The following is a 26,841-nucleotide window of genomic DNA, read 5'->3' on the forward strand; positions in this document are numbered from 1 at the left end:
TGAACGCCGTTGTCTCCCGCTCGCCTAGCGTAGTAACAACTACCAAATGGCTCCCTGACTTATTGCTGCTCATTGGACCCTGTGATCATTCGGCTACACAGAGGATACCTGCTGGACTGTTCACTAACGCGGTACCTCTTTTTGTTTATCTGTCGGCCCCAGCCTCGAACTCAGGTCCTGAGCGTACCTAACTGACCCTCTCTGCCCATTCATCGCCACTTACCCGTTGTTGTCTAAGTTCTCCCGATCAACACCCGTGATTGGTTTATGCTTCTCTCTAGTGTCAATATGCCTTGTCCACTGCTGTCTTGGTTAGTACTTATTGTTTTATTTCACTGTAGAGCCCCCAGTCCCGCTCAACATGCCTTAGATATCTCTTTTGTCCAACCACCCACACATGCGGAGACCTCACCTGGCTTAACTGGTGCCTCCAGAAATGCAGTCTCTCTCATCGTCACTCAATGGCTAGGTTTACCTCCACTGTACTCACATCCATCTGTACATTATGCCCTGAATCTATTCTACCACGCCCAGAAATCTGCTCCTTTTATTCTCTGTACCCAGCGTGCTAGACGACCAGTTCTTATAGCCTTTAGCCGTACCCTTATCCTACTCCTCCTCTGTTCCTCTGGTGATGTAGAGGTTAACCCAGGCCCTGTAGTCCCCAGTACCACACCTATTCCCCAGACGGTCTCATTTGTTGATCATTCTGTAGCTGTAAAAGCCTTGGTTTCATGCATGTTAACATCAGAAGCCTTCTCCCTAAGTTTGTTTTATTCACTGCTTTAGCACACTCCGCCAACCCAGATGTCATAGCCGTGTCTGAATCCTGGCTTAGGAAGGGTACCAAAAATTCTGAAATTTCCATCCCCAACTACAACACTTTCCATCAAGATAGACTGCCAAAGGGGGCGGAGTTGCAATCTACTGCAGGCTCTTTCAGAGTTCTATCTAGGTCTGTGCCCAAACAGTTCGAGCTTATACTTTTAAAAATCCACCTTTCCAAAAATAATGCTCTCACTGTTGCCACTTGTTATAGACCCCCCTCAGCCCCCAGCTGTACCCTAGACACCATATGTGAATTGATAGGCCCCCCATTTAACTTCAATGTTTGTACTGTTAGGTGACCTAAACTGGGATATTTTTAACACCCCGGCCATCCTACAATCTAAGCTAGATTCCCTCAATCTCACCCAAATTATCAAGGAACCTACCAGGTACAACCCTAAATCTGTAAACACGGGAACCCTCATAGATATCATCCTGACCAACTTGCTCTCTAAGTACACCTCTGCTGTCTTCAACCAGGATCTCAGCAATCACTGCCTCATTGCCTGCGTCCGTAATGGTTCCGCGGTCAAACGACCACCCCTCATCACTGTCAAACGCTCCCTAAAACACTTCAGCAAGCAGGCCTTTCTAATCGACCTGGCCTGGGTATCTTGGATATTGGATATTGACCTCATCCCGTCAGTAGAGGATGCTCGACTATTCTTTAAAAGTGCTTTCCTCACCATCTTAAATAAGCATGCCCCATTCAAGAAATGTAGAACTAAGAACAGATATAGCCCTTGGTTCACTACAGACTTGACTGTCTTTGTCCAGCACAAGAACACCCTGTGGCGTACTGCATTAGCATCGAATAGCCCCCGTGATATAAAACATTTCAGGGAAGTTAGGAACCAATATACAGAGTCAGCAAAGGCTTGCTTTTTCAAACAGAAATTTGAATCCTGTAGCACAAATTCCCAAAGGTTTTGAGACACTGTAAAGTCCATGGAGAATAAGAGCACCTCCTTCCAGCTGCCCTCTGCACTGAGGCTAGGAAACACTGTCATCACCGATAAATCTACGATAATCGAGAATTTCAATAAGCATTTTTCTACGGCTGGCCGTGCTTTCTATGGCTGCCCCCCCCCCCACTTCTCCTTCACCCAAATCCAGATAGCTGATGTTCTGAAAGAGCTGCAAAATCTGGATCCCTACAAATCAGCCAGGCTAGGCAATCTGGACCCTCTCTTTCTAAAGTTATTTGCCGCTATTGTTGCAACCCCTATTACTAGCCTGTTCAACCTCTCTTTCGTATCGTCTGAGATTCCTAAAGATTGGAAAGCTGCCACGGTCATCCCTCTCTTTAACGGGGGAGACTAGACCCAAACCTTTACAGACCTATACAGTATCTATCCTGCCTTGCCTTTCTAAAGTATTCGAAGGCCAACTTGACAAACAGATCACCTTCCATTTTGAATCCCACCATACTTTCTCCACTATGCAATCTGGTTTCCGAGCTGGTCATGGGTGCACCTCAGCCACACTCAAGGTCCTAAACAATATCATAACCTCCATTGATAAAAGAGAGTACTGTGCAGCCGTCTTCATCGACCTGGCCAAGGCTTTCGACTCTGTCAATCACTGCATTCTTATGTCAGACTCAATAGCCTTGTGTTCTCAAATGACTGTCTCGCCTGGTTCACCAACTACTTATCAGACAGAGTTCAGTGTGTCAAATCGGAGGGCCTGTTGTCCGGACCTCACGCAGTCTCTATGGGGGTGCCACAGGGTTCAATTCTCAGGCCAACTCTTTTCTCTGTATATATCAATGATGTCGCTCTTGCTACTGGTGATTATCTGATCCACCTCGGAGACGACACCATTCTGTATACTTCGGGCCCTTCTTTGGACACTGTGTTAACAAACCTCCAAACGAGCTTCAATGCAATATAACACTCATTCCGTGGCCTCCAACTGCTCTTAAATGCAAGTAAAAGTAAATGAATGCTCTTCACCCGATCGCTGCCCACACCTGCCCGCCCGACTAGCATCACTACTCTGGACGGTTCTGACCTAGAATATGTGGACAACTACAAATACCTAGGTGTCTGGTTAGGCTGTAAACTCTCCTTCCAGACTCACATTAAGCATCTCCAATCCAAAATTAAATCTAGAATCGACTTCCTATTTCGCAACAGAGCCTCCTTCTCTCATGTTGCTAAACATACCCTCGTAAAACTGACTATCCTACCGATCCTTGACTTCGGCGATGTAATTTACAAAATAGCTTCCAACACTCTACTCAGCAAATTGGATGTAGTCTATTACAGTGCCATCTGTTTTTTCACCAAAGCCCCATATACTACCCACCACTGTGAACTGTATGCTCTCGTTGGCTGGCCCTCGCTTAATACTCGTTGCCAAACCCACTGGCTCCAGGTCATCTATAAGTCTCTGCTAGGTAAAGCCCCGCCTTATCACAGCTCACTGGTCACCATAGCAGCACCCACCCGTAGCACGCGCTCCAGCAGGTATATATCACCGGTCATCCCCTAAGCCAACACCTCCTTTGGCCGCCTTTCCTTACAGTTCTCTGCTGCCAATGACTGGAACGAATTGCAAAAATCACTGAAGCTGGAGACGTTTATCTCCCTCACTAACTTTAAGCATCAGCTGTCAGAGCAGCTTACGGATCACTGCACCTGTACGCAGGCCATTTGGAAATAGCCCACCCAACTACCTCATCCCCATATTGTTATTTATTTTTGCTCTTTTGCACCCGAGTATCCCTACTTGCACGTCATCATCTGCACATCACTCCAGTGTTCATGCTAAATTGTAATTATTTCGCTCCTATGGCCTATTTATTGCCTTCACCTCCCTATTCTTACTACATTTGCACACACTCTATATAGATTTTTCTATTGTGTTATTGACTGTACGTTTGTTTGTCCCATGTGTAACTCTGTGTTGTTGTTTTGTCAAACTGCTTTGCTTTATCTTGGCCAGGTTGCAGTTGTAAATGAGAACTTGTTCTCAACTGGCCTACCTGGTTAAATAAAGGTTAACATTTTTTTTGAAAGTAGTGTAGGGTTTGATTCAATGACAAGAATGAGACTTTCAGTGCAGGGGAACCACTTGAAACGTTTCCTGTATGACAGCTGAGTGTCTCCTTAAGTCTCAAGGCTCTGCCGGTGACCACAAAGCAACGTGTGTAATGTCTGCTACACAAGAATGTTCAGGTAAAGTATCAGACACATTACTTAGACGGTGTACTGCACATGAAGTACCCTTCAAAATTGTACGTTCATTGCGTGCCACCTGGACATTGAGAGCATTCTCCTGTGAATCATTTTGTGAATGTCGACGTTAAATACTGTCCCTTTGAAGTGAGACAGGGGTTGTTTCTTTGTTCACTTTGTTTGCGTCTGTGATAGAGAGGGTTCATTCTTCTGAAGTGTGACATTGCAGGTGCATCTGAAGTGATTGTCACTGTACTGCATATTGCTACTTGTTAGAGCTGGAGGAGCACTCCATGTTGTTTATCTCAGTCTTTCATCCCTCCCTCCCTTAGCATGTAACACCCCCCCCCCTCTCTTACTTTCTCATTCTTTCCCGTTTCTGTCCATTTTCATTCTCCTTCTGTCATCCTCTTCATTTATTTCATTTTCTCCTCTTTCTCTCTCTCTCTCTCTCTCACTTCTCATTCTGTCTGTTGTTTTCTCTCTCTCTCTCTCTCTCTCTCTCTCTCTCTCTCTCTCTCGCTTCTCATTCTGTCTCTCTCTCTCTCTCTCTCTCTCTCGCTCTCTCGCTTCTCATTCTGTCTCTTGTTTTCTCTGTCTCCCAAAACACTGTAACGTGCCATCCAGCAGGCTCCTGATAGTTTCTTGCATTAATAACGATGACCTATTAACTGACAGTGATGTCTCAGAGGAGAACCACTTGTCAGTAAATTATACATGCTGTCGCTCCCTCTTGCCCTGTCAGGGAATGAAAGCAGTAGTGGCAGGCAGGCAGGCAGTGTCCCTGTCCCTGACTGGGTTGTCTCTCTCCTGTTAAGGTCACGTTATTGCTTCATTAAAAGGTTATGCTGGAGAAAAAGCAACAGTGGGAGAAAAGGGACACTGACATTCATACATATTAGAAGAACATTTCACAGAGCTGGATGTCAATGTGTCTGAGAGGAGAGCTGCTGTCTCCACTGCTGCTGTCTCCACTGCTGTCTCCATTGGCCCAGCAGCATCACCCGTTCCCTTGGCATTTACAGGTATTTTAGTTGCAATTACGTTTGAGTGCTCAGTTACTGAATGGGGGGTTTCAGAAAAACCTCCAGTAGTGCACCAGTGCATCTGCATAATGTGCCAGTGTGATTCAACATAAGTGTTTACCAACCCTGAGGTGAGCACGCAACTCTCCAAAATGTTCAGTGGTTTTGATTCCCTTTGAATTAGAACCATTTAATGGGTCTACATCAATGGTTTGTATAATGCAGGCCCATAGCACAGACACAACCTCCATTTTACAATTCTCCTCAATGCACTATTTACTTTATTTTGCTTAGCAGAGGTCAACAGCAGTCTCTGTGCCATTCTACATCACATTTCCAGGATAAACAACATCAGCTATCTCTCCAATATTTTTTTGGGGGGGGGGTGATTTCAACAGGCCACCCAAAGCCTTGGTCTGATCTACTGTACTTTACTAGATGCATTCACAGGCTCATTCAATTTACATGCCTAAACCATGTGTATCTATCCCGCAAATACGATGTGCACTGGGGAGACGGGCTAGGAGATGAAGCTCAATGTGTTATTCCAATACTGTGCAAGTAGATTATTTCCACAAATCCGCTGGAGCCTGTTGTATTACAGCACAGAATCCCATTCATATGGGGCTTATGCAGTTTTACACTGGCTTACGTAGTGAAAGTCAATAACAGGGAAGGAGAACATATAGCGCGGACCGTATGGCTTCCCCCATAATGTGACTTAGATAGTCGTTCCAGGACATGTTGCTGTACAGTGCTTAGTGAAAGTCTACACACCCCTCTGCAATTGTACAAATCCTACTCCAAAGTGCAAGAAAAAGTATAGGAAGGTTTTCCAAAAACAAAGAGGTCTTGATAGCGTATGTCTTCACAACCCAGAGTTAAGACTTAGCGGAAGCACCTTTTGGCAGCCATTACAGCTGTAAATCATTCTGAATAAGATTTTGCAAGCTTTGCACAACTCTTAGGGCAACATATACTTGAAAATAGTGTATGTTGTATGCCAAAGACACACCAGAATGGCTTTTCCAAGAGGTGTTGAGCGTTCCAGAGTGGTCCAGCCTCATTCCTGACTTAAATTTGCCTGAAAATCAGAGACAAGGTTTGAATATTGCTGTCTATCAATGACAAATTTACTGAACTTTAACAAATGTTTTGACTAAATACATTTTGACAAAAACCATGGATAAATGTTGGATAAAGAGTTGTGCAAAGTTGGTAGAATCTTATTCAAAATGATTGCCAAAGCAGCTTCCAACAAGTATTAACTCTGGGGCGTGAAGAAATGCACAATCAAGACATTATTTATTTATTTTTTGTGGAAAATATTTGTCATTTTTCTTTAACTTTTAAAATGTGGAGTAGGTTGTGGTACAGGGGAAATCTGTTTTGTATTCTCTTTTTAAGCTTGAATTATAAGGCAGCAAAATGTGAAGACGGCAAGGGGTGAGACTATCGCTAGCGACTGTATATGGATGTTCTATATACACGGATGTTCTGTATGTAAAAACAGCATTATATTTTGTAAAAAAAAGCATTATGACAAAGCAAAAACAACCGCAGACCACATGTATGGCCTTGGGTGGGCGACCAGTTTGCTGATGTCAACGTTGTGAACAGAATGCCCCATGATGGGGGTGGGGTTATGGTATGGGCAGGCATACGGACAAACAAACACAATTTCATTTTATTGATGACAATTTGAATGCACAGAAATACCATGACGAGTACCTGAGGCCCATTTCTTTTAAGGTATCTGTGACCAACAGATGCATATCTGTATTCCCAAACATGTGAAAACCATATCATAGGGCCTAATTCATTTATTGAAATTGACTGAGTTCCTAATACTGTAACTCAGTAAAATCATTTTAAATGCATCCCTTCACCATGCTGACACTTCCTGGTAATTCAGGCTTCTCTGTGTATTAAACTCCATCACTCTCACCACCTCTGCAGCTACAGCACGCATGGAAGCCATGGATACGAGGCTCCTTTCCACCTCAGTCAAAATGCCACGTCTGCTCTTTTCATCAGAGGATCCTGCATTGTTAATGAGTCCATAACACCACAGAAAGAAGAGCAGGAATGGTGCTCGGACCGCCAAGTCAATTCCAATATCCCTGTATCTCTCTTTCACACTGTTCTCCTCGTGTCTTCCTCTTTTCCTCCCTCCCCTCCTTTCCTCGTTCACTCTGCAGAAAGTAAAAGAATGAGAAAGAAAGCTAAAACTAAGTCTGTCATGTGTCAGGGATGTTGAGAAATCCTGGGGAACACACAAGTTACGAGGGATTCGTTCTCCTTGTTTACAAAAGCAAAAACTGGACATAAACTTTCTCTCATGTCTCTGATGCCCTCAACCAGATATAGACAAGGGGAGAGAGTGTGGAGACTTTGAGGAGTTGACACAGTTAGTCATAGTCTTGCAGTGAGAGGGGGGTAGAAGGGACTGAGGCTCAGCGCTTAAAGGATTGGGGCCTGGCTCTGACAGCTCTCTCCTGCATTCTGACAGCTCTTTGTTTAGGGTCTCACTGGAGGAGCTCCAGGGGTTCACTGTGTTCTCCAATGCTGCTGCAGACACACAAGCCTGCCCTCAGTATACGGCTATGCACTAGCTGTCTCCTTCTCACTCTCGCGTTTGTGCACTCCATGTCTTGATAGATGCGTGAACAACACCGGGTCTGCATGTGTCAGTGTGTGTTTCATCCACTAGGCTGGCTCTGATGCTCTGTGCTGTATATTGGCTTTGAAGCCGCTTCTCTGCAGCCTCCTGATTTTAGAGCTTTGCCCTGCATATTGACTCTGATATATTGTAGCTGTAAACATCATTCTGTCTCTCTCATTTCTCTCTTCCTCTCTTCCACTTTCCTTTTCTCTCGCTCTCTCTGTCTGTCACTCCATCATGTCTCTAATGTCTCTCTCGGTGTCTCTCTCTTTTGCTTTTCCTCTCCATCTCCCTCCCTCCTTCCTCTCTCTCGCTCCACTGCTGCACTTAACATTTTTTTTTTTTTTTAAAGATGAGCAAACATGGAGGCTGCCTCCAGAATTCATATTCAGAGCCTTTCCATCTCTCCATCTCTCCTTCCGCCAGCATTATTCCTCCCCCAGAGCCCTGGCACAGGATTAGAGTTAAATGAGAAATGTATTGTTTCCTTTATTCAGTAAAGTCAAAGAGTAATGGAGTTAATATGTCTTCTTTTGAGGAGGGAGAGCGATTAGGGCCTCTGTTAGGAGAGATGGAATCGCTGCCTTAAAAGACGGAATAAAAATGTCAGTGTGTCTTTAATGACAGTCGACTTGACATTTCCTACCAATCTTTTTCATCGGAAATACTCATCCCGAATGTTTATTATTCTCCTGAGCCCACCAGAGAAAAATGCCTTGTCATTCCACTGTGTGATGCTATAGTGTGCTCTGGTCCCAGTTTTATCATCTTTCTATTGACTGGTTTAGAAAGAGTGGTCCCGTCCTTTCTCCGCATTTCTTTTGTGGTTTAAAACTGTTTATTTATTAACCCTGTGAGGGTCTGAAAAGAGATTTACCAACACGATTTTGATCAAATGAGATTTGGATGAGAAACAGATTGAATATGATAGCAGATATCTAAGACCCTTAGCAGATTCTCCTCTGGGAAAGTGAGAGGACTGAGGAGGGAAGTGTGTGTAACCTGAGAAAGGCCAGGCTTGTTGTATTGAGCCCTAACTTATGAGGGTGGTATTATGTCTTTTCACATTTGACAACCTTGCAAATTTCAGTCTCATATAAGCGGGAATTTGCTTAGCCTCCTTAACAGTTACCATGCCAGCACAGCAATCGTGCCTAATGGATTTTCTGTACCCGGTTATTGCTGAACACACAAATAGTTATGGCAGGAACAAAGGCTTTTTTCTTACACAGTGGGGAGTGAAAGTGTAGTTTTACAGAGTTGAGAAGGAAAATGCTACTGTTTACGTTCTCACACACATACATTTTTATAGGGGTCTATTGCTCCATTTCTGAATTAGATTCTGGTTCCAAGCAAATAGGCCACGGCCTTCCAGTCTCTTTGTGAAGCGTATTACGAGTATAGGCAACCCTGATCCTGCCATCTGATTGGATCTGATTTTAAGCAGGTGGGTGGGACTTTATCAATAAAGCCAATGAGTGACTAGCAGGGGTGTATGAAAACTACTAGTTGTGAATCTCTATTGTAGATATGTAGAGCCCCTGTGAGACCACAGTGTTTGGCACGAATGCCTTCACAGGAGCCTTCCACTATGATGCCACCTGAATCAACATATCTTTGGATTAGAAGGGATTGTTTCCCCTGGAAGCTCATTTGGTGAGCTCAGTTGATTAGCAGATTCAGTTGGGATGTCTGGAGAGAAAGGAGAGATTCTGGATAGGAGTTTTGAATACGGCCTTCATTTTGAACCCTCAAAACAAGGCTACTTTTACAGTAAAGCAAAATTAGAGACTTTGCGAGATAGAAGTTGTGTGAATCCACACCCTGACTGCATTTCTTTCCTAAATGTTCTCTCCTTTGAGCTTTTGAAGCGTTCAGAGTTTGAGGTGTGCTGAACAGTGCTGACAAAGCCAAAAGGCTGTGCACTCGGGTGGCTGGATCGATGCAGTACCACGGCGGCATGGCCTGCGGGAACTGCTGCCACCATCCCTCATAACGTACTCTATGTCCTCATCTACCTCTCTGTCAAATCTCGGCCCGATGCAGGAGAAAGATTTATGCATAGCCATTCTACATGAGACATACTGCAGATGGAGCTGAGGCAGACTTATTGCCTATTGCGATGCTCAATGCTGTACAGTTGTATTTGTTCTTGCAGATGATGGCAGTGGTTTTGGTAACGGTTCAACGTGCATGTTGATATTAAAGCCATGAAACTACAGTAATGAGCATTCTAAGTTCATGACTATACAGCATCAAGATACAAAGACACCAAGCAATTGCTCAGTATTGGTCGTATGATAGCATAACAAGCATGACCTTCCGAACTTTGACCTGATCCCTTTTGACTTCACCAATCATTTGTAGCTAATATCTATTTTTTTATCAGAAGGTCTATAAAAGTGATTTCTTATCAGTTAATAACAAATACAGAGAGGGAGAGAGAGAGAGACGGGGTAAACATGCACACGTTTGACCTTTTTGAAGGGTTTTCCATACTGCGGTAAGAGTCCAGTGGTGATAAGAATATTGGTTTTGGCGCCATGGCCCAGGGAGACAGGTCTCCTATTCCCAGGCAGGAGATAGCTGACCAGAGGAGCCAAGCCTCTCCTATTGTGCCTGTGCATTTGAAGAAGAAAATAAGCCACACTGCAGACCAGAACACTGAGGGGGAAAACACACACCAGCACACAGGAGTGTATCAGATCATTATGATAATAGACTGGGAGGTGGGTTGGCTCTCATGGGAGAGAAGGGGAAACGGGTTTGGAGGGTAAGGAATGATTGTAGGAGATCATACTCTATTAATGTCACAGGGAAATTGGTTTGCCTCCATAGCCATGACATGCATAATAAAGACATACATAGGAATATATTAAAGACTGTGCTTCCTGTACCGCATTACATTCAGTACCTGGGTCCTATGCTCTTAAAGCTGGTCTGAGATGTGATATGTGAGCAGCTAAAAGAGCAGTGTAACATTGCATTCCATTGATAACTGTCACTTGAGACACCAAAGTGAACTTAGAAGAGGGCCTTGTCGAAATCCTCTCCTTTCATTATCTCTGTGATCTCAACATTTTCTCAGTGTTTGTCAGAGGGAGAGATCAAACACTCTGAAGAAGATATGTAGAAAGCACGCTGCAAATGTATTAGTCTGGATTTTCTGGAACGGTCCTCATTGACTTCAAAGTAAATTGATATAAAAATAAATTCAGATTTTTTTGCTGCGAGTCAAGTACTTTGTATGACAGTTTTTTTTGTTAAAATGTCAGTTTACGTGATCAAATAATCTCAGTCTCCTTATACAGACCGAGATTAAGGGTTGTTTAAGGGTAGTTTAGACAGTCATCTAGTGTTAAGAGTAAAATGGTATGACTCTATTGAATGTTCTTAGATTCATCTAGCCATCACATTAAAAGGGTAGTTTGTGATTTTGGCAGAGTCAGATAACCTCGTGGATTCCATTTGTATGTCTCTGTGTCCAGTCCGGTATAAAGGAAGTTAGAGGTAGTTTTGCAAGACAATGCTAACATCATGCTAGCTGTTCCCATAGACTCCCAGTCATTATGCTAATGCTAGTTAGCAATTGCACTAACGCTACTTAGCAACTTCCTTCAAACTTCAAACTAGCCTTCATTTCTCAGAACAAGAATAGACTGATGAGTTTCAGAAGAAAGTACTCTGTTTCTGGCCATTTTGAGCCTGTAATTGAACCCACAAATGCTGATGCTCCAGATACTCAAATAGTCTAAAGAAGGCCAGATTTATTTTTTTATTATTTTTTTATTTAACCTTTATTTAACTAGGCAAGTCAGTTAAGAACAAATTCTTATTTTCAATGACGGCCTAGGAACAGTGGGTTAACTGCCTGTTCAGGGGCAGAACGACAGATTTGTACCTTGTCAGCTCGGGGGTTTGAACTTGCAACCTTCCGGTTACTAGTCCAACGCTCTAACCACTAGGCTACCCTGCCGCCCTTTAATCAGGACAACAGTTTTCAGCAGTGCTAACATAATTGAAAAAGGGTTTTCTAATGATCAATTAGCCTTTTAAAATGATAAACATGAATTAGCTAACACAACGTGCCATTGGAAAACAGGAGTGATGGTTGCTGATAATGGGCCTCTGTACGCCTATGTTGATATCCCATAAAAAATCTGCCATTTCCAGCTACAATAGTCATTTACAACATTAACAATGTCTACACTGTATTTCTGATCAATTTGATGTTATTTAAATGGACAAAAAAAAAATGCTTTCCTTTCAAAAACAAGGACATTTCTATGTGATCCCAAACGTGTATGTTGTTACCTTGTCCCTGGCTGTGACATTGTACATAGCTCTATTTATGTAGTCCATAATCTGGTCCATTTCATTCGGTGTTATGTGTGTGCACGTGCATGACTGCATGTCTTTGTCCACTTTAATGTATACACTACAAGGCTGGCTCTGAATGTTAAAAAACCTTTTCATCGGGTGAAGATCAGTCCGCATCGATTCCTGCTTTTACTTGAACAAAGCTTACCGGTTCAATACCACTGGTTAGAGTGTAATTATCCTTATAATGCCAACGTCTGCAACCGGCTTCCAACAATCTATGTCCATATTGTCTCTGTATATTTGCGGTGCCTACATAAGCACATGTAATGGTTGTCAGTAGACTAGGCATCCTGGGGGGGGGCAGAGGAGACCTCTTTGTGTGCCCATTAAAGACTGTACCAGGATCATGAGGATAATAATGATACACTGAATCAATGGGGTGACATGTATTGTGAGCATCTCGATGGGAACTCCAAATGACAAAAGGGACGTGTGAATCGCAGGGAAATAATACTTTGGCATTCATTTGCGCAAGTGTCACTTTCCTCCACTGACCTGATGCACTTCCACTGGGAGAGAGTGACACAATGCAAATTGAGTCACCTTGATGTAATAACATCAGTTACATCCTTAAGACACAGAAACATACAATGGGGAAAGTTGTAGATAGATGTCAACGACAAGTAGTCAATTTGCTGTAGGTGACTTCAGGTGGCCTTGATCTCCTTGAATGCAGAATACAAACGACTGTCTCTCCTCGTCCAGTCCAGAGCAAGGGGTTTCAGACAAATAGTTGGCCCGTGTCTATGGGTTGCCCTGGGGAACCAGAGTGGAGGATTAGAGCATAATGGATGAGAGTGAGGGATAATGAAGGAGATCCGTCTTAAGTCTAATCACTGGTTTAAGGAGACATGATCTGGTCAGAGAGAGAGAGAGAGAGAGAGAGGGCTGTCTGCCTGGTCTGATTACTCACAGTCAGTCACTATTCATCAGATACTGCGCAGGTACTGTACATCGTAACATTGATACCCACTACCCAGTAGATATTCTACAGCTCAACATAGGAACCCACTTCCTAGTACATACTGTAGGTGCTCAGATATTCTACCAACATCAATATTGTCAGGGGTTAGTGTTGCTGAGGACATAGTCCCAACCATGGCATTGCAATCTTCTATTGCGGTTCAGTATACGCCACCTGTATGTTGCTGTTGTTCCTAGATTAATGCACCACCGTAGTTGCACACATCATGATTCATCGGTTATTTATTTATTCATTTCCTCTCTACATTATTTGCCTTTCATTTTAATATGTTCTTCAATGAATACAGACATTTTTGTTTCTGTCTCAGTGGGTATTTGTGATGCTAATTAGGCTAATTGTACAAAATCAAATCAAGATGCTGAACACGGCAGCTAAACAATCACCAGGGATGTCTGGGAACACGTCCTGCTAATAATCAGAGACTGGGAAAAGGCTGTTGGGTTTCGGGGAGAGGAGGGGTTAGAGAGGGTTAAGCACTACGGTAGTAAGAGAGGGATGCAGAGCAGGAGAGAGGGAGGGATAGAGAGAAAATGAAAGAGACACACAGCGATGCTGATTACCTTCTAAAGACAGTTCCAGTTCCCCTGAGGGAGGGAGAAGAGACCATTTTTAGGCTTCTAGTATTTATTAAGCCTGCCTCCAGAGTAATCAGGATTGGCTAAAAAAAATACCCATTGGAGGAGGACTAGACAATAACACTATAGACTTGCCAGTCTGTGCTGATGTCTTCCTGATGTCTTCCTTCATGCACATTGGCCAACATCTTTATAACCAATAAGGAAAGTTAAATGCTGATGGTACCTTTCTGTACACTGTATCTGCATCTTACATTTAGAAAGGTGGCATCACGTTGGTGGCTGTTTGCACTACAGATAAACAGATAAAAAGTTGACTATCTGTAAATGTATCTCAGTTCCTCTCTCTGTTTCCCCTGATCCCCCCCCCCCAGTCTGATCCTAGTGTATATGTGGCTCTCTGTAAATTGCCCCATGCTGTGGTCATAGCATGTAGCTGATGGCTATGTGATATTATTATATTGTACTTTGAGATAACAGACGGTGTGATGTGCTGTGTCTTCTTAAGGAAGATATTGCTCTGATAAAGCACTTCTCTGTGCCGCTGAATTGAAGGGGACGCCTTGGAGGCAAGTTCTGTTGAGTGGGAGTCAGATGAAAGGAATAAAAGAGCAGATCTGTTTGTCCGGTATGCACCGTGTCAGAGGGGAATGCATGTCTTAAGATAGCATTTTAAAGGGACTCTCAGTCCAATTAGGGCAGCTCTTTCCGTTGGTTACTTCCCTAATGCAAATACGATGCCAAATTCACTTGACACAGACTGAGACTAGGGTGGAGTTTGTAAAACAGCGTTCAGTTATATCTAGTGTTAATTCTCAGTTGTGATGCTCAGTCTGACCGGAGAGCTATACGAGCCTCACGAATTTAGACAATTATTGGATGTAGGATCTGGTGGGTGCAGGTTAATATTGTCATCATGTTCGTTAGGGACTTGGGGGGGGGGGGATACTGTGCATATATTTTCTTAAGATTCCCTTCTGGTTCTATCTTAATTGGACCATAAATACCACAGAATGGGATTGATAAACGGTGTGTGTATTTTCAGTAGGTTGGGGTCCGGTTCAAGTTGGATTTTGCAGTGCTTGAAGTTGGTCCAGGCAGAGGTAGATCATTCTTTTGAACTGTCGGGCTGGGTGTGGGGCATCAGTAGTTCTTAGCATAACCTTGAAGATGTCACTAATGCACCTGATGGATAGTGTGTGTTTGGGCCCAGGAGACACACACTGACGCCCCCTAGCTGTGGATGGCTCATAAGAGACAACACATACATACACACAAACACACACACACACACACACACACACAATCACACACTCAGAAAGCTCCCTGGGCTGAATGGAGGTGTATAAATCACATTGACGCTTCGCACTGTGATCTGTGACCCAGTCTTTTAATTGCATCCGTTCTGCCTTCCTCCCATACTCATTCTTTACCTCGTTCCCCGGGTTTCGTCCAGCCATACCCATGAGAAGCTCTAATGCAGAGATAAGAGAGGAGACGAGATCTGTGGACCTTTACCACTCTGCCCGCGGGCCCGGTGAAGACGCCTCCTGATAGGCCGGCAGCACAGACTGAACGGACTCTGCTGAAAACACACTTTGATTAATGACACCGTCTGTGTCCACTCAGGCACTGTGTCACTCCTGACACTCAGTATGGTGACACAATCATTTTGGTGCCTTCATAAAACATAGAGCACTCTGGAATCTTGCCAATATGAATAACATGTTCGATTGTGATGATTGTGAGCAATATGGGATATGATCTCAGTCAGATGCTTTAAACTTTCTGTCTGCTCTCTACATTCCATTTCTGTTAAAGGTGCTGTTGACAGGAAGTCCTGGTTATATCACATACTGTACATCTCCTATAACAATACCGCACTCAAGCATACACACACATAAATATACACACATATATACATACATATACACACATATACATACATACAGTGGGGCAAAAAAGTATTTAGTCAGCCACCAATTGTGCAAGTTCTCCCACTTAAAAAGATGAGAGAGGCCTGTAATTTTCATCATAGGTACACTTCAACTATGACAGACAAAATGAGGGAAAAAAATCCAGAAAATCACATTGTAGGATTTTTAATGAATTTATTTGCAAATTATGGTGGAAAATAAGTATTTGGTCAATAACAAAAGTTTATCTCAATACTTTGTTATATACCCTTTGTTGGCAATGACAGAGGTCAAACATTTTCTGTAACTCTTCACAAGGTTTTCACACACTGTTGCTGGCATTTTGGCCCATTCCTCCATGCAGATCTCCTCTAGAGCAGTGATGTTTTGGGGCTGTTGCTGGGCAACACGGACTTTCAACTCCCTCCAAAGATGTTCTATGGGGTTGAGATCTGGAGACTGGCTAGGCCACTCCAGGACCTTGAAATGCTTCTTACGAAGCCACTCCTTCTTTTCCCGGGCGGTGTGTTTGGGATCATTGTCATGCTGAAAGACCCAGCCACGTTTCATCTTCAACGCCCTTGCTGATGGAAGGAGGTTTTCACTCAAAATCTCATGATACATGGCCCCATTCATTCTTTTCTTTACACGGATCAGTCATCCTGGTCCCTTTGCAGAAAAACAGCCCCAAAGCATGATGTTTCCACCCCCATGCTTCACAGTAGGTATGGTGTTCTTTGGATGCAACTCAGCATTCTTTGTCCTCCAAACATGACGAGTTGATTTTTTACCAAAAAGTTATATTTTGGTTTCATCTGACTATATGACATTCTCCCAATCTTCTTCTGGATCATCCAAATGCTCTCTAGCAAACTTCAGACGGGCCTGGACATGTACTGGCTTAAGCAGGGGGACACGTCTGGTACTGCAGGATTTGAGTCCCTGGCGGCGTAGTGTGTTACTGATGGTAGGCTTTGTTACTTTGGTCCCAGCTCTCTGCGGGTCATTCACTAGGTCCCCCCGTGTGGTTCTGGGATTTTTGCTCACTGTTCTTGTGATCATTTTGACCCCACAGGGTGAGATCTTGCGTGGAGCCCCAGATCGAGGGAGATTGTCAGTGGTCTTGTATGTCTTCCATTTCCTAATAATTGCTCCCACAGTTGATCTCTTCAAACCAAGCTGCTTACCTATTGCAGATTCAGTCTTCCCAGCCTGGTGCAGGTCTACAATTTTGTTTCTGGTGTCCTTTGACAGCTCTTTGGCTTGGCCATAGTGGAGTTTGGAGTGTGACTGTTTGAGGTTGTGGACAGGTGTCTTTTATACTGATAACAAGTTCAAACAGGTGCCATTAATACAGGTAACGAGTGGAGGACAGAGGAGCCTCTTAAAGAAGAAGTTACAGGTCTGTGAGAGCCAGAAATCTTGCTTGTTTGTAGGTGACCAAATACTTATTTTCCACCACAATTTGAAAATGAATTAATTAAAAATCCTATAATGTAATTTTCTGGATTTTTTTTCTCATTTTCTCTGTCATAGTTGAAGTGTACCTATGATGAAAATTACAGGCCTCTCTCATCTTTTTAAGTGGGAGAACTTGCACAATTGGTGGCTGACTAAATACTTTTTTCCCCCAATGTACGTACATACATACATACATGCATACATACATACATGCATGCATACATGCATACATACATACATACATACATACATACATACATACATACATACATACATACATACACATATCAGCTTGCCAACGCTCTTGAGTCACAGTTGGTTCCCTTGTCATGGGCAGAGCTGTCAGAGGGGGAAAGTGTGAGCTTTTAGTTAAGCAATAGGGAACGAGAGGCAGAGGAATTTATTTCATTTCCTAAGGCGACGCAAAACACTTTGAGAAAAGTCACATTGCAAAGGTACCTGCAGTGCCTTAACACAGCAGCATGTAAATGGAAGGGATTTAACCTCTCCCTTTAGCACAATACATCATTCTGATCAAAGTAGATTCAGATGGATTCAACTCTGGTGGGTTGTAGAAGGGAGGCGAAGGATTTAGAAACGTCATTTCATGAGATGCATTCGTCAGGATGCACCAACTCTGCCATCAAACACAGCGCCAAACACTGCAGAAGGACAGATGGATATGTTGTGTCTCCAGCCATGCCCTTTCTCTCTTCAAGTCTGACCATACTAAGTGCTGTAGCTCCAACACAAGCCTTATGGTGTTAACTTGCAACTCCGCCCTCCCAGTTCAACAAAACCAACTACTGTTAATGTGTCACATTGGTCACAGTGTGTCGGATTTATCACCAGGCCCTGTGTTGTTCTCCTTCTCCTCTTCTCAGCCAGTCAAACACTGTTATTTGCAAATTTAGTGGGAGGCGCTGATTGGCCTGTTGTGTTGAAGGAAGCGGCAGGGTGGCAGGCAAAATGTTTACTTAGCTCTGCTCCACCACCGAGATAAACACAGCCCAAACAAAGGAACACAAGGCTGGATCCGAGGCTTTTCTCAGGCCTTCTCTATAACCCGCAGACACCAGAACATGCCATGGTTGGCTCAACTAGGGCTGTAACCTGGGACTACCGCCTGGCTGCAGCATCACGCTGGTCTCACCCTGCTTCCTGTGTGACCCTGGTTTCCCATCTAACATCTGAAGGACTGGGAGGCACAGGAAGGATCCTGTTACATCTCTGGGATAAGATGCCCTCTAGTACATTGCGATGGAAAGGGACCCTGCTTTACCATCTAACATCTGATGGCCTGGGAGGCACAGGAAGGATCCTGTTACATCTCTGGGATAAGATGCCCTCTAGTCCATTGCGATGGAAAGGGACCTATTTGTGTGTTAGTGGTTGGGTGTGAACTGTGAAGAGCGAATCTAACGTAGCTGCCGTTTGTGGCTGGCTGATGCCTTTGTCCTGCCAGCAGGTTTGCATTAAAGCATGTCTGAGCGGCAGTGACAGTCAGTCAGTCTGTCGGGGAAAGGAGAGGAGGCTGGGGGGATGTGGGGTTAATTATGTAGGCGAGGGATAGGAAAGGGAGATGTGGCTAAGAGAAGGGAATGGGAGAGGAGAATAAAGCGAGGGAGGGGATAGCAGAATGCAGCAGAGTGGATGAGGGAGAGGGAGGACAGGGAAGGTTGTGTTGAGGTGAAAACAAACACACAACAGCAGCCTGAGCAGTGTTAGCACCTGCCACTAATATTATGTACGTCTAATATTATGTACGTCTAATATTATGTACGTCTAATATTATGTACATCTATTATGTACATCTAAAATTATGAACGTCTAATATTATGTACAGTGGGGCAAAAAAGTATTTAGTCAGCCACCAATTGTCTAAGTTCTCCCACTTCAAAAGATGAGAGAGGCCTGTAAATGTTCGTCATACGTACACTTCAACTATGACAGACAAAATGAGGAAAAAAATCCAGAAAATCACATTGTAGGATTTTTTATGAATTTATTTGCAAATTATGGTGGAAAATAAGTATTTGGTCAATAACAAATGTTTATCTCAATACTTTGTTATATACCCTTCGTTGGCAATGACAGAGGTCAAACATTTTCTGTAAGTCTTCACAAGGTTTTCACACACTGTTGCTGGTATTTTGGCCCATTTCTCCATGCAGATCTCCTCTAGAGCAGTGATGTTTTGGGGCTGTTGCTGGGCAACACAGACTTTCAACTCCCTCCAAAGATTTTCTATGGGGTTGTGATCTGGAGACTGGCTAGGCCACACCAGGACCTTGAAATGCTTCTCACGAAGCCACTCCTTCGTTGCCCGGGCAGTGTGTTTGGGATCATTGTCATGCTGAAAGACTGGATTTTTTTCTCATTTTGTCTTTCATAGTCATAGTGTACCTATGATGAATTACAGGCCTCTCTCATCTTTTTAAGTGGGAGAACATGCTCAATTGGCTGACTAAATACTTTTTTGCCCCACTGTACATCTATTATGGACATCTAAACGTATAATATTATATAAGTCTAATATTCCATACAGTTTTGTGACCCCCAGGGTGCTGTGGATATATACTGCCATTCAAAATAAATATCCTTGTTTTTGAAATAACATCAAATTGATCAGAAAGACAGTGTAGACATTGTTAATTTTGTAATTGACTATTGTAGCTGGAAATGGCAGATTGTTAATGGAATATCTACATACATGTATGCCTGCAGCATACCACCCTGCATCTGGCTTGTTTCTGAAGCTAAGCAGGGTTGGTACTGGTCAGTTCCTGGATGGGAGACCAGATGCTGCTGGAAGTGGTGTTGGACAGCCAGTAGGAGGCACTCTTTCCTCTGGTCTAAAAAAATATCCCAATGCCCCAGGGCAGTAATTGGGGATACTGCCCTGTGTAGGGTGGGACGATAAACAGGTGTCCTGACTCTCTGAGGTCATTAAAGATCACATGGCACTTATCGTAGGGGTGTTAACCCCAGTGTCCTGGCTAAATTCCCAATCTGGCCCTGCATTTGTAAGAACAAGAATAGACTGATGAGTTTCAGAAGAAAGTGAAAGTTATTTGTTTCTGGCCATTTTGAGCCTGTAATCAAACCTAAAAATGCTGATGCTCCAGATACTCAAATAGTCCAAAGAAGGCCAGTTTTATTGCTTCTTTAATCAGGACAACAGTTTTCAGCTGTGCTAACAAAATTGCAAAAGGGTTTTCTAATGATCAATTAGCCTTTTTAAATGATGAACTTGGATTAGCTAACACAACGTGCCATTGGAACACAGGAGTGATGGTTGCTGTTAATGGGCCTCTGTACGCCTATGTAGATTTTCTATTAAAAATCATCTGTTTCCAGCTACAACGTTAACAATGTCTACACTGTACTTCTGATCAATTTGATGTTATTTTAATGGTCCAAAAATGTCATTGTCTTTGAAAAACAAGGACATTTCTAAGTGACCCCAAACCTTTGAACGGTAGTGTATGTCAGGTAGTGTATAACAGCGTTTCAGTGTGGTACAGAACGGATCGCTCCGCCGAGCGTGACTGCCATTGTCAGTGGTGACAGACTACTCCGGAGGTCAGAGGGGTTTGGGGGGGTCACGGCTGCCTGCGCCCTCTGTCCTGTCCTGCCGTTGTGACACGCTGGCCGCTCTGTCTGTCGGACAGAATGTTCAGTGCCGGTACACACACACCCTGAGCATCAGAGCAGAATGGCCCCCGCAGCACCAGCCCTCCATACCCTGCCAAACATCCTAGTCTGTGTGAAGACACACACACACACACACACACACACACAAATATACATGTAAATGCTGTACTGTACCCAGGAGTTATACTTGGCTCAAACCCAATGAACCTCTACACATACACACATGTGCGTGCGAACACGTCCCAATCTGAGCAGACCTTGGCTCAATAGCCCTAAAGGCCCTGCTCCATCGACCCGAGCCAAACGTAGCCAGTGCAGGTGGAGCCTGTCAAGTGTGATGTGACTGGTGCAGACTTGGACATACACCATGATGTCTACCGGGGCTTAGCGGAGCAGCAACCATGGCGATGCCCTTCGTCCTCAGATGCATACTGTACTGTACATGTCATACTGATAGAGAAGAACAACCCTGACAGCAGCCAGCTGGGAACTCACTGAGATCAACATCAAAGCACCAGGTGCATACAGTAGGCCCTACATACTGAGATAACCGAGCCCTGCAGAATGGGCAGACATGGACTATGGTATATCTCATCTCGTTGGCTTTTATGCTGTTGTATAGGTTCCACACAGTGAGTTCATGCCCCTCGGCTTCTGGCTAAGTCATCCTCCCTCTTTAATCAGATTAACAGTGTGCGTGATGAAGTGGGGCCGGAGGCAGCATTGATTAAACCTGAGGGACGGCAGGGTTTTAATAAAGGCAGCTCCGATCTCTGGAGAGCATGGGGTTCACTGACCTTCAGGGACGTCTGCTGAGAAAACAAACACTTGAGTCCTGTCTTCATTCATTCTGAACGTGAACGCTCTGAAAGGTTTTAAAGCACACCTGGCAGCAGCTCAATTCACACCTTGGCTAGGCCAGCCGCAGATGCTTTTGCCTCTCATGCACCAACTCTCTCCCCTCCACTCTCTCCCCCTCCTCTCTCTTTCTCTCTCTCTCTCTTCTCTCCTATTTCTCTCTACCCTCCTCTCTATCTATCTCTCTCTACCCTCCTCTCTATCTATCTCTCTCTCTCCCCTCCTTTTTCTCTCTACCCTCCTCTCTATCTATCTCTCTCTACCCTCCTCTCTATCTATCTCTCTCTACCCTCCTCTCTATCTATCTCTCTCTCCCCCCTCCTCACTCTCCCCATCCTCTCTCTCTCTTTCTCTCTCTTTCTCCACTCCTCTCTCTCTCTCTCTCTCTTTCCCTCTCTCTCTCCAATCCTCTCGCTCTCTCTCTCCCCCCTCCTCACTTTCCCCATCCTCTCTCTCCACTCCTCTCGCTGTCTCTCTCTCTTTCTCTCCCCCCTCCTCACTTTCACCATCCTCTCTCTCCACTCCTCTCTCTGTCTCTCTCTTTCTCTCCCCCCTCCTCACTTTCACCATCCTCTCTCTCCACTCCTCTCTCTCTCTCTCTCTTTCTCTCCCCCCTCCTCACTTTCCCCATCATCTCTCTCCATTCCTCTCTCTCCTCCTCCTTCTCTCTCTCTCTCTCTCCCACTCTTTGTCTCTCAAGCTCACTTTTCTCACTGTTTTATTTCTGTCTCTCATCATCCTTTTATCTCTTATTTTCCCCCACAGCTTGATGTATTAGTAAATCAGCACTGTCTCCACTATGGTGTGATGGCGTGAGGCGCATTGGTGGTTATTCCATTGTATCTGACTGTGTTCCAGATCTGTTACACTGTACCTGGATTATTTCCGTCACAGTTGAATGGATGGTATTTGTAGCGGTCCCTGTTTACTGGATGTGTCAGTAAACACAGCGTGTCCCCTCCTCTCTGGTATGTCAGCAGGTGGGCAGAGAGCTGGCCCAGTGCCCTCCGAGACCAAGCCTGCCTGTCACAACGACACGCCACAGCGCCACCGCCAAGGCCATGCGTGTGTTCCCATGCCAACCACCCCGCTGTCACAGGGGCACAGGGCCACGGGTACAGACGTGCCCTCAGAACCCTGTGCCTTTCTTATGCTAACACAGACACACACAGCCTCAGAACACACACCCCTACAGTGAGCCCCCCAAGTCACACGCCACAAGAAACTCGCTTAAATGACAACATTTAGTATGTTCTGTTTAAGCACATTGCAGCCATTGGCACAATACAGCCTGTTCTTTGCTGTGGCACCAAACTGGTTGTTTTTTCACATAGAACCATGTTGTTTCTGTGTTACTGCAAACTGTGAGACGTTGCTCATGACTGATCTTACATTTGAAACCTCAAAATAGTGAAGGAGTGAACAGTTAATCATTTCTTGGTTGGATGTGAATTTCTCCACATGGAAGAGACTTGCTGTGCTCTGCAGAGCTTCCTTCCAGGGTAGAGAAGGTGGATTGTGTTTGTCTGTTGCTGTAAGATTGATGCACACATTGTCAAAATGATGTTTGCCGTTCCTCCATTACACGTACAATTACTCTCCGGGCGAAGTCGCAGCCTAATTTGTGTGATGGGTGCCTGCAGTTGTTGAAAATATTTTGTGTTGTATTAGTCTGTTGTTTGGTGCATCTTTTGACAGGAAGCTGGGCGATAAATTGGATAGATGGCTTGATAAAAAGCTTGTTGTGCAGAATTCTTCACGGTGGATTTCGAAAAATGACATCTCCCCGGCTCATAACAGACGATTTGTTCCCAGGGTGATTTATGAAATCAATGTGTCTTGTTATCAGCAGCAGGAGTGTGACTGAGAGATAAGATCGGCGCACAGCCTTTTTAAACAGAGGGAGAAGGGGATGGAAGCTGGGTGCACCTTGTGTGTGTGCGTGCCTGCGCGCGTGTGTATATCTTTCCTATATGATAACTTGAGATAATCCTGCAACAGCACTACGACTGAGTAAGGAAAACAACAGAAAATGAAATGTCTAAATTGATTCCACCGTTTCTAAATCAAATCAAATCAAATTTTATTTGTCACATACACATGGTTAGCAGATGTTAATGCGAGTGTAGCGAAATGCTTGTGCTTCTAGTTCCGACAATGCAGTAATAACCAACAAGTAATCTAACTAACAATTCCAAAACTACTGTCTTATACACAGTGTAAGGGGATAAAGAATATGTACATAAGGATATATGAATGAGTGATGGTACAGAGCAGCATAGGCAAGATACAGTAGATGATATTGAGTACAGTATATACATATGAGATGAGTATGTAAACAAAGTGGCATAGTTAAAGTGGCTAGTGATACATGTATTACATAAGGATGCAGTCGATGATATAGAGTACAGTATATACGTATGCATATGAGATGAATAATGTAGGGTAAGTAACATTATATAAGGTAGCATTGTTTAAAGTGGCTAGTGATATATTTACATCATTTCCCATCAATTCCCATTATTAAAGTGGCTGGAGTTGAGTCAGTGTCATTGTCAGTGTGTTGGCAGCAGCCACTTAATGTTAGTGGTGGCTGTTTAACAGTCTGATGGCCTTGAGATAGAAGCTGTTTTTCAGTCTCTCGGTCCCAGCTTTGATGCACCTGTACTGACCTCGCCTTCTGGATGATAGCGGGGTGAACAGGCAGTGGCTCGGGTGGTTGATGTCCTTGATGATCTTTATGGCCTTCCTGTAACATTGGGTGGTGTAGGTGTCCTGGAGGGCAGGTAGTTTGCCCCTGGTGATGCGTTGTGCAGACCTCACTACCCTCTGGAGAGCCTTACGGTTGAGGGCGGAGCAGTTGCCGTACCAGGCGGTGATACAGCCCGCCAGGATGCTCTCGATTGTGCATCTGTAGAAGTTTGTGAGTGCTTTTGGTGACAAGCCGAATTTCTTCAGCCTCCTGAGGTTGAAGAGGCGCTGCTGCGCCTTCTTCACGATGCTGTCTGTGTGAGTGGACCAATTCAGTTTGTCTGTGATGTGTATGCCGAGGAACTTAAAACTTGCTACCCTCTCCACTACTGTTCCATCGATGTGGATAGGGGGGTGTTCCCTCTGCTGTTTCCTGAAGTCCACAATCATCTCCTTAGTTTTGTTGACGTTGAGTGTGAGGTTATTTTCCTGACACCACACTCCGAGGGCCCTCACCTCCTCCCTGTAGGCCGTCTCGTCGTTGTTGGTAATCAAGCCTAGAATGCTGCTTATTGTCCCCAGCAATGTGCAGACATCATAATGATCATAAAAACCATTCCACCACGAATAATGTTACGGGAGTAAATAAAGACAACCAGTTATTTGGCCCAACAGTAATTACAAGTCAGAGCCTGGTTAACCTTGGTGATATACAGACACTTAAATCCCCTTCTTAAGACCTTGTTATTCATTTATTGTGTGTGTATGTGTGCATGTCTTTTCTTTTGGTATTGTATCAGTTACTTCACACAGCGTTCACACCTCCATTCTCAGACAAAGTGCTACAGATTGGTCATACCATATGACGAATGCTGCTGTGAGACCCGGTTTATTTTCCTGCTTGCCTCTTATCCCTCTCTGGGCTCCACTAAACAGACCTGGGCTCTAGAAGCATCCCTCAGGTGTCCGTGATGGCACCATCTGCTAACTAGAGATGCCTAGACATTTATCAGTGGCACGGCCACAGGAGAGAATGTTTTCATACCCTCCGTCTCTGACAAGCCACTACCTACATGACTCACTCTGTTGGGACACTTGGCGATGACAGAATGCTTCAGCACTCAATTCTGGAGGTGGCATATGCCAAGTCCGTGTGAGCAGCAACAAGATGTTGAAAAGTAAAAATACTTGACATTAATGTCTGAGTGTTTTGCCTGAAATTCTCAAATCTAAAATAAAGTATAAAAGCTTTGATTATTCCTCTGAATGAAAAGATAAGGTATTGATAGTGAATGTTCAGTCTGCATAGCTTTGGAGTTTTCCCTTAGATTTGATGTGGTTGAGCTGGCAACTTGATGTTATCTGTCATTGCAGTGTCTATATCAAAGTGCTCCATGCCATCTCCACCCCTTCTCTCTCTCTCTCTCTCTCTCTCTCTCTCTCTCTTTCTCTCTCTCTCTCGAAATCAGTGGAGGCTGGCGGGAGGAGCTATTGCTCATTGTAATTGCTTGAATGGGGAAACTTGACTGAGAAAGACAAAGCGCTTCAGAGTGTGCTGCACTAATTTGACATAGCTTCCATGTACCCCTGTCTCTCCTCAAAAACGCAAGGAAATAAGGATTTGTTTCATACATCTATTTTGGTTTCGATGGAGATTAAAAATTGCCTTCACCTCAGAAGACAAGATGAGGAGAGATGTGTCTTTAGGGAGGTGGAAAAGCTATGCCAGTATTTCACAGCAGTCACGTCACCAGATTTGTCACCTCATCCTCTCTCTTTTATCCCTACCTCCCTCCCTCTCTCTCTCGCTCCCTCTCTGTCTGTCTCTCTGTGTCTCTCTAGTGAAGTTTGACAACTGTCAGCACAGCAAGGCTGTGGACTTCGAGAGCAGCGACCCTAACTTCAGTGTGCGTCCTGATGGCTCGGTGTACGCAGAGCAGGAGGTGGCCAACCTGTCTGATCCAGTCCAGTTCATGGTGACCGCCCGCGGAGGTCATGACCCTCATATCTGGGAGACCACGGTCAAGCTGGCCTTGGCTGGCCACCCGCCTTCTGTTCCTGTGAGTCAGGTAAACATATATACACTGCTAAAGCCTTAGGTATAGACACACCAACACACCCCTGCTACTGACAGACTGTACTGAACCTCAGTTGTACAATTGCATGGAGACACGTACATTATTTATACACTTGGAAAACCTCTAGCATCTCAGGTAAGATCAGTTTTCAATGATCCTCAAGTACATTATATAAAACCACATTTCAGGTTCTGCTTTTTCAATATCATTAACAAACATTGCTTTTCAAATAAGATGTTGATTAGAGGGAGGCTTAATGCTCCCTCCAGGTCATGCTTTTAATCATAGAAAACGTCCAAGAATTGTGTAAAGCAATTGCAGAGCTGGGATTAAAATTCTGCCCACTCCTCCCAGCACAATAATGGAGGGCATGAAATAATTGACATTGATTGAGCTAATGTTCCACTCTGAGGGAGGCATGCAGGAACCAGGTGATGTGGTAACAGCACTTTGTAATTATGTTCCCACGTCGTGGGAGCAAGAGAGATTCAATAATAGAACAAGAAATAATTATGTTTGAGCAATCAAATGAAA

General features: G+C 44.2%; 1 protein-coding gene across 2 annotated transcripts in view; it reads left to right on the plus strand.

Moving 5' to 3' along the window:
• LOC109890185 (cadherin-4-like) overlaps positions 1 to 26,841 on the plus strand; it is a 242,741-nt gene that overhangs the window by 135,769 nt on the left and 80,131 nt on the right. For both annotated transcript variants that reach the window (XM_020482164.2, XM_031824984.1), the window contains exon 4: positions 26,072 to 26,298. In XM_020482164.2, coding sequence (XP_020337753.1) covers positions 26,072 to 26,298 — 227 coding nt within the window. The remainder of the gene's footprint in view (positions 1 to 26,071; positions 26,299 to 26,841) is intronic.

The sequence above is a fragment of the Oncorhynchus kisutch genome, linkage group LG5, assembly GCF_002021735.2.
Source record: "Oncorhynchus kisutch isolate 150728-3 linkage group LG5, Okis_V2, whole genome shotgun sequence".
In the NCBI taxonomy this organism is placed as follows: Eukaryota; Metazoa; Chordata; class Actinopteri; order Salmoniformes; family Salmonidae; genus Oncorhynchus; species Oncorhynchus kisutch.